The sequence below is a fragment of the Sycon ciliatum genome, chromosome 1, assembly GCF_964019385.1.
Source record: "Sycon ciliatum chromosome 1, ocSycCili1.1, whole genome shotgun sequence".
Lineage (NCBI taxonomy): Eukaryota > Metazoa > Porifera > Calcarea > Leucosolenida > Sycettidae > Sycon > Sycon ciliatum.
In genome coordinates this window covers 43,450,052-43,462,042 of record NC_088643.1, presented here as the reverse complement: position 1 = coordinate 43,462,042, position 11,991 = coordinate 43,450,052, and the positions used below count along the sequence as shown (strand labels likewise).

General features: G+C 44.7%; 1 protein-coding gene across 2 annotated transcripts; it reads left to right on the top strand.

Annotated features, from left to right (window-relative positions):
- Positions 1-856: 856 nt before the first annotated feature.
- LOC135807005 (proprotein convertase subtilisin/kexin type 5-like) lies at positions 857-11,343 on the top strand. 2 transcript variants are annotated; one of them, XM_065321105.1, is made up of 12 exons: positions 857-1,012; positions 1,658-1,821; positions 2,415-2,518; positions 3,143-3,317; positions 4,079-4,180; positions 4,675-4,748; positions 5,465-5,681; positions 7,846-7,950; positions 8,290-8,381; positions 9,441-9,501; positions 9,960-10,047; positions 10,887-11,343. In XM_065321105.1, the coding sequence occupies exons 2-12, from the start codon at positions 1,683-1,685 to the stop codon at positions 11,035-11,037; spliced, it is 1,308 nt and encodes a 435-aa protein (XP_065177177.1). In that variant the 5' UTR covers positions 857-1,012; positions 1,658-1,682; the 3' UTR covers positions 11,038-11,343. The 2 variants fall into 2 exon arrangements, with proteins under 2 accessions (XP_065177177.1, XP_065177178.1); XM_065321106.1 differs by having other exon boundaries at positions 1,597-1,821.
- The last annotated feature ends 648 nt before the right edge of the window (positions 11,344-11,991 follow it).

Below are 11,991 nucleotides of genomic sequence, written 5' to 3'. Positions count from 1 at the left end.
AAGAGTACATGAAAACCAGAGCGTGCAGTTTGGGGCCTTCTCTGCTATGGGTGTCTGTCACGGCGAAATTCCGTGATTACATCATATTTGGTGCAGATCTGAGGCGGGAAATGGCGTAGTGCGTACAACTGAGCTGCAGTTGTGCAGAAAGAGACCTGCTTGAATCCTGCTTGTACGCACTACATCACTAAAATGATGTAATCACGGAATTTCGCCGTGACAGCAACCCATCCGAGCTGCACACTCCGGTTTTCATGTACTCTTGCTGACACCGATATCTAGGCGAGCGTAGTCAGCAGTTGTTGCCAAGCGATGCTAAAACCGCTCCACGGCCACGGACAATGGCTGGAGCGACGTATGGAGAGTTTTGCGGAGTTTGCCCAGCTTTGCGGATTGCATTTCGATACTTGGTCTGCCCCGAGTATGGCCTCCGTCGGTGTGAACTGCGCACTCTTTCAAAACCTGACTATTTACTCTGTTCGGATGGATACGGGGGATGGAGAGTCGGTGTAAATTATTATCATGAGAAGATCGTCACCATCTGTCAGACATCGCCTTGCATAGTGAGTTGGACCAAATATCGGACACAGTAGGATGCATTGTGGGCCAACACATCGCACAGACGTAGGAAGTGACAGCATGGCTCATACAAACTCTAGTAGCATCCACCAGCGGAGTTTGCAAATGGGTTGACTGTTACTTGCGGGGAAAGACCATGAACACGAGTCTGGAACGCTTCCTTTACCTGCAGCATGAACCACGCAGTGTGACGGAGATTCGCTGTCCGCTGTCAACCATCGAAAGTCCATCACCAGCGAAAGTCTAGGTATACAACACGAGTTCATTGTCATTGAAAGTGAAATAGACTACAATATACTCTGGCCTAGAAAAGACGACTTTAAAGCACATGGGGTAGTTTATAGCCTCGGGGAAAGAAAGGTACTACGGACAGTATCTAGTAGTCCTTCGGACAGTTTGTTTCGGGATTGCAGAACTACCGAGCCGAAATCAGGTAAATCTACATTGTGAACAGCGTCCTTGTGCTGATAATGGTCAGTAACAATCTTCCTTACGAAGAGCCTTCAAAGTAGCATTGGAAGACGAGTTTTTGTTTTGATCTTGAAGCTTGGCGTGTTTTCTCTCAGATATGCCTTTGGTCAAGAATGAGGTCTGCTATTATGATAATTATTATGGAACACGAAATGAAGCAACTGATGGATGCTGCAAACATGTATTTCCTAATCCCTATACTAATAGAAGACGGTGGCTAATCTAAACGTTGGAGCTCGCGCTTCCTGCCGACTAATTGGCACTGTCTTCACTGACTGACAACTGCCGTCTGGAGCACACGAGAAGAATGCCGGGTCTCGGGTGCTACAGACGGCAGTCATGAGTCCGTCAAGTGTCAATCAGTCGGCAGGAAGCGCGATCGCCAACGTTTGGGGTAGCCACCTTCTTCTACAATTACCACCGAAAGTCGCAGCATCTCATTCTCAGTGTGCGTATTTCCTATTACTAGCCAACCTCCATTCGACTCCATAATAAGTGTATTGATACTGACATGGTTGAGTTTGGAACTGTGTCATGTACGTGTAGTGACGACCTCGTTCACCAGCCAATACAAGGCACCTTCTCTTGCTCGCTATCTTCCTCACAGACTGACGTTTCAACGGAGTGAGATAATGATTCGAGTGACCGCTTACCGAATTTTAGGCTACTTACTGACGGCTTTGCTGCTGTCGATTGGAGTTCTTACCGATGATGTCATCAGTCCAGGCTGCAAAGCCGGCGAGGATTTAGAACATGCCTATATTGCAAGTGGTAAGACTGAGAGCATACTACTACTAGTATCGTCTTGGCTTAGGTAGCACATTGCCAGGCATGTATGATTGCTATTAGAGGCAGCTTATAGGTTCTAGCCCTCCGGTATCAGTGCCTATATGCACGCCTCTGAGAAGGCCAATGCAGTATACTAAAGCCAGTGCATGAACCATGGTAACGTAACAGCTGGCCTACTTCACTATACTAGTAGTTCATATTTAGTCAGCAGTGTACTAGTACATGTGCAATTGTACAGGTATGTTCAAACTCTACAAAACTCTTAGTAAGGGCTTTAAAACTAAGAATTATTTTACATCATGAAGTTAAGGCGCACTGCCTATGTGTATTTTTGATGTTCAAGTACATGTGTACTCAATTCTGTGCACCGTTTGTTGTGAACTCAAAAGTTAAGACACGAATTAGAACCAACCCCGGAGCGTGCCATGATATGTACTGATACGAGAGAGGCTACCATAAGCCACTTACTTTTGACTTAGACCGTGTTCCCTCTCTCAGTACCAGCGATGGATCAAGGTACTAGTAACTTCCTTCCTCTTTCCATAATGGCTGCGTCATGGGCCTATCCTATCCAGGTGGAGCTGTCAGATACCACATCCGTGCTGCTGGACACTGTCAAACCGAATGTGCCCGTGATCCACACACCCCAAACCTATGTCCAGCTGGGTACTACGAAAGAGTGAGTTCTCTAGCAAATAGACTAAAAAGTAAAGGTGACACACGCGACCGCGAACGTTGTGTGCTCCCATTCTCACCTGGTCACTTCGTCCTTGTACAATGCCGATTGATTTGATTGATCCGATTTGACGTGACTTGACATGTGTGATTTCAATGTCTCTCGAAATGCTAACTGAATGGCCTCGTATAAAGAGAGTCACCTGGGGAAGGACAGTTGAGAGGAGCAATAGCTACTTGTATGAGGTAGGGAAGAACTAGAATGAGCCGAAAAATTATTTATAAAGGATAGTACATCTCACAACTCGGAGTGAGGGTAACATGGATGCAACTAACGAGGTTCGCCCCCTTGTCGTGAATTGGTTGTGAAACTTCCCACCTCACCCTCGTCGTTAGGCACTGCCTGCATCTGCCACCCTGGTATCACAGGCATTGTGGTAGCCTGGCACAGGCGAAACTTCCTAAGCTGATTGTGATTATCAGTACTATTGTATAGCCGGTTGTAACGCGGATGTGTGAACTTTACTTACACCGTACTTACTACATTTAAACAATCAGGACAGATATTTCCCTTTGCTATTTAAAAGTAAAAGTCTTAAACTGACCTCATTTTACTCCTATTCTGCAGGAATTCACTCATGGATGTCAGAATTGCACCGGTGGTTGTCCAGGGTGCGCAGATGATGCCCACGACTGTATTCTTCACAATCTGTTTCCCAACGAATGTCGCTACACGTGCAAGCACGGTCCCTTTGGCCACCTGGTACCAAACAAGCGATTTTACAAAATCAGACAATGTGAAAGTAAGCATATCAATCATAATGTATGGAGCATGTGATGTGTGTATGCTTGCTTCCTCGTGTACTGGTGAACCGCCGCGACTGCCAAATTCCAATTCTTTATTCCTAATAATTCATGTTAAGAGAAGATAACATAAAACGTAGAGCCATAAAAGTGCAATGGTTTAATTAAACACTTCTGTACGGTACATATGTAATGCTGGCCTAGCAATGCCTACAATAATAATAATAAACACAGCTCGCATCTTCCCCGAACCTGTTAGACAGGAGCAGAGTCGACGCATCTGTCAACAGTGTCAAGCCAAGTTAGTCTATCTCCTGCAGCTTGGAGAGCACTCTCCACGGAGAGATCCGCTGCCTTCAGGTCGTGCCGAATCGTATCTATCCACCGCAATGGCGGACGGCCACGGGTTTTTTTATGTCGTAATGCCTACAAGTAAAATGTTAAAAAAGTTATTAACAAACGCTACTTGATTTTAAGTTATTAACAAACAAATGTTACACTAGCAATGTGCTTTCCAAGGATTGATGGATCTACATGTAGACAGTAGGATGCAGAGTGTGGACTTGTGTCAACACGATCTCTCCCTGAAACCACACTATGACTATGACGTACCAGACACGAGAAGACAGACAACACTGTCTGATCCCGTACTGTGTAATAGCAAATCTAACCAAATTCTGTTAGTGTTTACGAATATCGTTATAATCATGACATGAACTGCGCCGTGCTATACATGTATATCTTAAATGTATTTTTACAGAATGTCACGAATCGTGCACAGAGTGCTCTGGTCCATATGAAACTGATTGTACGCAATGTCCTTCCAACGGCCAGTATTGGCCCATAAATAAGCGATGTCTCAGTAAGTCACTTGTCTACAATTCAGTTATGTACTTCGAAGTATGTGTGTGTGTGTTAGTGTGTACATGTATATGTGTGTGTGTGTTGAAGTGTGTACATGTGTGTGCGTGCGTGTATGAGCGTATGTGTGTGTGTGTGTGTGAGCGTGTTTGTATAATTATGTGTGTATGTGTGCGTGTGTGTGGGTGTGTGTTGATGTGTGTACATGTGTGTGCGTGCCAGTGCGTGTGTTTGTGTGTCACTCATGGGATCGTGGGGTCTTTAGTTGTGCAGAAATGCCGTATACAGTCTGGAACACATTTGTTTTTGCCTTTAGGTCTTTCATCCCCATACCAGTAATTATGTTTCAGTTCAGGGAAAAGGGAGTATTGCAGAAGGCATCTAACACAACTATGTAAAGGGAGTGATTTCGCAATGACGCGCCATTCGAATTTGAGGATAAATAAATTGCTACCAACCTTGCTGATCGCCTGTGTTTGCATTCCACTCTTTTAGAAATCCAGTGGCATTTCGTTCATGGTCGCAGATACCAGTGCTTTGCGCAGGATCACTGTCACATGGACCACCCGGTATGGCTAGGAACTACGCATGCATGCATGTTCACTAACCATCTTTCTTGACAGCCTTAATTAACCATAGCACTAGGGTGTGTATCGGATATGCATGCTGGCTTCAGAATTACAGCATCATGTGAAAGTAACATGCTGGTACGTAATCAATTAGGTTGCTCCACTACCCGAAGAGTTGTAGAGAGAGAGAGAGAGAGAGAGAGAGAGAGAGAGAGAGAGAGAGAGAGAGAGAGAGAGAGAGAGAGAGAGAGAGAGAGAGAGAGAGAGAGAGAGAGAGAGAGAGAGAGAGAGAGAGAGAGAGAGAGATGAATAATAGAAGAGATGCAGAGAGAGGAAACTGTGTTGCAACTCCGAGTTTCACTTAAAAAAGTTTCGATCATCAAGCAAAACTACAAATCCTAACGTAAAATTCAGAGTCGCTACACAGCGTGCTCTCTGTCCCTCTCTCTCTCTCTGTCCCTCTCTCTCTCTGTCCCTCTGTCTCTGTCTCTCTACCCCCTCACTCTCTCTCTCTCTATCTCTATCTCTCTCTCTCTCTCTCTCTCTCTCTTTTCTCTCTCTCTCTCTCTCTCTCTCTCTCTCTCTCTCTCTCTCTCTCTCTCTCTCTTTCTCTCTCTCTCATCAGATCCGTCATGTGGTTCACTCAGTTTCTTCGAGTAGTGTCATCTCATTGTCTTTACACACATTCTTAACTTGTATGCGCATTTATCCTGCAGGCTTTCGAGTTCTCTCCTCTTGAGGATTGCTCGCCATACCAGATTCAGCTGTTTGACGATCACAGAATGTGTCTGGAGTGCACGAATCGATACTGTGATGCCAACTGTACGTACGGCACGGTGACGCCAGGGTGCGCTTTCAGAGACTTGGGTAATGGATTTCATTGCCGAGGAAAGAGATTCAGGTATCTGGCAGTCAACTCCAGAGCATGCGTGGGTAAGTGCTTCAAATGGAGGGGGGGGGCAGAATGTCAGAGAGCCACTGCGTTCGTGTACCTGTACCTTAATATTGTCAGGGACCGACAGGGTCTGGTGAGGGGTGCAAGCTGCACCTGTCAAGACAATTGGATTGGCTTGATAAGGAAATGGATAACAGTATACTTATCTTTGCTTGATCGAAGTTAGAATCAATGTCTAATATTACCTGCAGATATTTCACTTATGTGGCATTAGCTTAGTTCAAACTCTGAGTCCTGGTCGACCATATTCACTTCACCAGCAACACGACTCCGCAGTGTTGTAGACATTGGTAATTCCTCGGTGCGGGTGATTTGATCATAACGATCTCAACAGTGATGGTCAGGCGAGGATACTGTGAAGGCATTTCGCACACCTTTCAAATTCCCCCGTGATCATTATGAATATGAATACAATTTTACATGTGCCAACAATATTATGGTACAAGATTGACACTTCAAAGAGGAAAACTTCCTTTTGCCAGTGGAGAGGCGTCAACACAATGACGCGGAGTACTATTCCCCCCCCCCCCCCTCAACACAATGACGTGGAGTACTATTCCCCCGTCAACACAATGACGTGGAGTACTATTCCCCCGTCAACACAATGACGTGGAGTACTATTCCCCCCTCAACACAATGACGTGGAGTACTTACACACAAAAGGCACAACGGAGGTTATTTGTCGCAACTCAGAGTTTCTTGCACAATGCAATCATCAGGCGACTTATGACGTTTTCTTGCTTCGACTTCTGCCGCGCCTTTGTTCTCGTACTCCCCTTTATGTACAAGTGTTGTGCAGACCCTCCTTTAATAATTATAGTCTGTCTCATTTTGTCCTGAGATGTTTTGATGCATAGTGATTATGACGCTCATCATTCGCTCCCTTGTCACTGGACAGTTCTGTCCGTTTGGTTTTAGCGAATTCAAATAAAGAAAACAACAACAACAACAACAACGTATGCAGTGGGACTTGGCCAATATACAGCATAGTTAGGTGATAGCTAGTGGATATTGATTCAGCACAGAAATATTGCCATGATAGTTGTGTGGATGGTCACTTAGATGAGGGATCTATTAGCGCGGAAAGTATAGATTGGTAAGTGGAAGGTGTGAATTTGTAAACAGTAGCCAGGGTGCGAGGGTAATCCACCCCACAGAACTGCTTTAACCCTTTGAGAGCCGCCCATACTTGAATGTGTAGAATTCTACACACTCGACTGTGAGACTTCAACAGGCCGTCACTCGGTCAAAGCTAGCTCAAATTCAACGATCCAAATATCTACCTCGAAGAGAAAACGCTCAGCGTGCCGTAGAACCCATCCGCGACGCGCTGCGATCAACGGTTCTTGAGATAAATCGCTCGTAAGTTCAGCCGCGATCAAAGTGTCATTGCCAATATTGGTGATGTTGAGAGCTCTAGGCTCACCGGAGTGTGTGCGCTTCAGATTATGGCACAGTATGTTGCCTTTGCAAGTGCATGCAAGTGTGTATGTGCATGTACATGTGTGTATGTGAGCATAGTGTGCATACATGTTTAAAAACTAATAATACTCAACCTGCGGACAGAACTGTTTCGTCCTTTGTGGACTCGTCAGCGCAGCACAGAGAAAATGAGGCCGAACCTGATAGCAATGAAAAATAGATTTTCCCTAGCCAGATTTAAACCAGGCCCGAACGTACCCTGCCAGAGTGCTCAAACTGACAAGTCAGTGAGCTCTGCATGGCGCAAACAGCAAAGGCACTACCCCATATGAGAGTGCTACAATAGCAGGAGCAAAATACTCAATCTGCGCTGAAAATAGTTTGTGTGTTGGGGTGGTTGCACACCTGTGATTTTGATTGACACTTCTGAACTGTAAAGATAGAGTACCTTTTGCAGATCCTACATCATTGTCAAGCACTTATTGTATGGCCCTGGATATGCAATATCTTCATTACAGCCTATAGAGATACAGATTGTCATGGTGCCAGCAGGCATGTTATACAGTGCAGACCTAGAGTCTAGGCGGACGGACGTTTAGTTGAGAAGTGGTGTTGAAACACACGGCGGCAAATGGACGCCTGCCTACATGTCTTTCTCAGACTTGTCACTATTGCTTTTATGATTATGTAGAGTCTTGTCCGATCATGACTTGCGTACAGATCGTCATGATGCCTGCGCATCCAGCCCATGCCCAGACGACTACATGTGTCGCAGCACACTGGACTGGGAAGGATATGCCTGCGATTGCGAAAACAGCACAGACGGTGAGCTTGACGAACACTGCTAAGCAGTAGGCAAACGTATAAGAGACAAAGTAAACCTTTTCTCTTTCTGGTCTGAAAAATATGTTGTGGTAATAACGCTTCTAGATCTACTTTGTTCAAACATATCTCTTCCAAGGATCAATAATTTGCGTTTTCAGCTGGTGTGGCGGGTTCTTCTTCACTTTCCTCTTCGTAAATCAAACAATGCCTTGTTATCAGACAAAAATTAGGAAAATCCTTTTCCTTTGCTTTGTCCCACTACCATTTATGTAGCATTGTCGGTGCATATTACAGCAATACCAAAAGATCTACATGTACATTGTGAAATCTTTTTTATAGGTCCTCTATGTCCTAGCTTGACTCGCCCTGGTCCTGAAATGCTAAGTTCAGCTGTCAATTCTAGCTCCATCCAAGACATTTCCACATCAACCGTGAGTGATCCTTCCTAGATGCACGGTATTATCATGATTGCCAAAAGGATACAGATACAGATTTAATAGATGAATAATAACATTATTACAGGGTCCTATCACAGGGTGCGACAGAGCTCTCGGCCATTGAAGAAAATGTTGAGTCACCTCCACCATTTTAAACTGCGCTCTTTAACCGACTAGACCCTCCTGCACACAACCATCACCATTGCGAGGACCTTCCGTGCCTGATGATCGTGACTACGTGAAACTCGGAGCAACACAGCAACACAACACAGCTTCCCTTCTCTCTGTCTGTCTGTCTGTCTGTCTGTCTCTCTCTCTCTCTCTCTCTCTCTCTCTCTCTCTCTCTCTCTCTCTCTCTCTCTCTCTCTCTCTCTCTATCTCTCTCTCTCTCTCTATCTCTCTCTCTCTCTCTCTCTCTCTCTCTCTCTCTCTCTCTCTCTCTCTCTCTCTCTCTCTCTCTCTTGTGTAGATAATAACGTTATAAATAGGGAGAGGTATAGAGATAGATAGATACCCAATGCTGTAGACAGCAAGCTGTTTCGGCCATAAAGGCCTCATCAGTACAGCTACGAGCTAAATAGGCCGAGCTACCAGCCATGGTGCAAAGGAGGCACCACAGACATTAAGGTAGCTCGTCGCTCTAGCGCCAGAGTGCTCAAACTACAAAATGTAGCGGGCATTGCGCGATGCAGCAGCACTAGAGCAGCCTACTGAGAGTGCTCAACAAGGCGAAAGCCGAGGAGCGTGATAGATAGATAGATAGATAGATAGATAGATAGCTATAAAGAGAAAGGCAGACAGAGGTACTGACCATTGAGAGATTCTGACACACGTTGTTGGAAAGAATTAATGTGCAGTTATGCAGGTACTGTACGGCATAAGCACAACGCCACTTAACAATTACACATGGTATTGTGAAGCTATGTGGCTGAACTGATGATAACTACAGTTTTACTACCTTGCATGACTTTGTAAGTGATAATGGATATACGTATCAATATCAGTCTATAATGAGTGCCATGTACATGTATATACATTGCTCTTTTCCTGCAGACTACGAGTACGACAACACTAACCACTGCTAACATACCACTGGCTGCCAAGGCAACAAAGGGTGAGCACCGTTTCTTTGCCGTATACTCTAATATTTTAGAATAGATCATTTTATGGTTCATATTACAAGGGCATTGATCTGATCTTATAATGGCTTTATGATTACTTTTTCCCCTTCTGGAGGATACAAACATGCATTTGGCTTTCGTAACAAATAAATATACATGTACATCGCATAGAGAGCAGCTCTATCTTACGCACACTAGCACAAGCTCTTAGGTGCACTGAATAGAAAATCTACCTTTCTATTCCGTGAAGCTGTGAGCCTGCAATGCAATGCAAACGATGGAAGTGTTCGCAAGTGTAAAGAACACCCTAGAATGGAGTTGCCTTGCCAGAGCGCTCAAACTGATCATTGCACATCTACAGGCTAACGACGTCAGCACATGTATAACATCTGCGCTTGGTATAAAATCTGCGCTTGGTATGTGTTTCGTGTTCCGTGACGATATTCTACAGGCCTAGATACAGAGCAGCTAATTGGGACGAGCGTTGGCTGTGCCTGCCTCCTGGTGTGTTTGATACTACTGGTTTTCTTGGTGCACAGGTATGTAGATCGTGAACTATTATGAACTTGTACATATGTACCATGGAATACTGCATGCCAAGATACAGGCCGAAACAGCTACATTTTAGCTGCCTTTAAATGCTATATAAATCAAGTTATCAAGCTACATGTATAATACTTCAAAGTAATTCAAACATGTCTGAACTGAACATGGATTTGCTTCACCTAATTTGGCCAACACAAATAGTAACCTGAATACAGAACAAGCAGGAACATAATATTATTATACCACTTTGCTACAGCCGCAAGTCCGTAATGGCTCAGCCTCTCTGCAATCGTATTCACTTCGACGCAGAAACCATGGTAACGTAATGATGACATGATTTCCATAACCGTGTGGTTATGAAACAAGTTACAGTGTAGATGTAAAAGTCAAAGCAACTGGTGTCTGCTATTAACCCCAGGGTGAGTGAAGCTGCACAAGCCACCTAGGGAATCTGTACTACAGATGCTGGCAGATTGTGAGAGGAGCCGGGATTGCTTTCAGTGCAACAGAAACCTCACCTCATTACGACATTAGTCTTGCGAGGATTGAGTGCACAAGGTGTTGCTGCCATCATTCTATACATTAATTGTACACGTACATGTACACGTACATGTAAAGTAAACATGTACAAGCAAACAAAAAAAACATGTACATAATGCGGCTAAACAGGAGAATTAACAAGTATGTGCATGTAAAAACAAAATATCAAACTGAAACCTTTCAAAGAGATCAATATCTCAAATCACGGATGACTGCATGATGGTTGATGGTCAGGGTCTTGTCGAGTGTGATATACAGAATTGTGGTTGCTCAATGCTCATTGTTTTCACAGGTATAGGCGGCAGCAAGACAAGAGCGAGCAAGGGAATCACCCCTTGGGTCGCTTTCTCCGTCGCAGCCAGTGCAGCGTGTCGGGAGAGGCTCAGCCAGCATCAGTTCACTACAAAGAAATGGCAGATGATAAGGTTGCCATAGTCACATGACTTTTAACAACCTCTCCTATTCAGTTCGTTCACACATAGTTCTAGCATTAAAAATTGACTATCAACTACACTACATGGTCAAGCAAAGAAACGTGTTTTAAAAATACAGAAAGCAGCCTCTACTACCTTCTCGTTTGTCCAACAATCACCATTTCGTATCGTTAGTCTACTTGTATGGTAATGGTAGCATTTTCACTATCTCTCCTGTGTATGAACAATCAATGTTACATACTTACAGACACATTGTGATGATGACAATGTAATGCACAAGCGTTCATGTACAAGCTTCACACCGTGATAACTGCAGTCTTGTCTCCTCTGTCGTTTGGGGGCTTGTTGGCCCTTTGTGCGTACGTCTGCCATGTTTGCAGCAGGCAGCGGGTTTCGTGTGTTTGGCAGGCCAAAGTCCAGAACTAGAAAATACATTAGGCTAGTATAGTCTAGTGGTGTATGCTTAATGAAATCCAGTTCTCGTGACATGCTAGTGCTGAGACCCATGACAATGGGCAGTTGAGTGCCTCCAGATTCACCAATACGGCTACTCTGTAGCACCCACTTTCCCATTGCTCTTCATTGCCCTTCTCATGATGTCCCGTTTGCCCTTTCCCGGTGAGGTAGCGTTATTAAAGTAGATCCCAAGTTGCACCCTGCACTACACCCTGCACTACACCCTGCATCAGTGAACAATCCCGTAGCTATAGAATATTATGTGTATGAACGTTCAGTTCCGGCCAAAGGCAACTCAGAAAGCCAATCACGATTCTACATTGTACTTCAACTTCAAGTACATGTGGAAGTAATCATTGGAAATTCGAAGCCGCGGAGAGGGCGCGGACCAGTGATACCACTGGCAGCAAACTAGATGACAGCAGCCGCTACCTGTCTTGGGTCGGGAGGTTGGTCCGGACGCCATTTACACAATGCGCCGGATACAGGCTTCTGTGATTTGTTGGC

Excerpts from the sequence above, each read along its gene's own strand:
- LOC135807005 (XM_065321105.1), top strand. The coding sequence starts at position 1,683 with ATGATTCGAGTGACCGCTTACCGAATTTTAGGCTACTTACTGACGGCT. Across the intron at positions 4,749-5,464 it reads ACTGTCACATGGACCACCCG|GCTTTCGAGTTCTCTCCTCT; the intron begins GTATGGCTAGGA and ends TTTATCCTGCAG. Across the intron at positions 9,502-9,959 it reads GGCTGCCAAGGCAACAAAGG|GCCTAGATACAGAGCAGCTA; the intron begins GTGAGCACCGTT and ends GATATTCTACAG.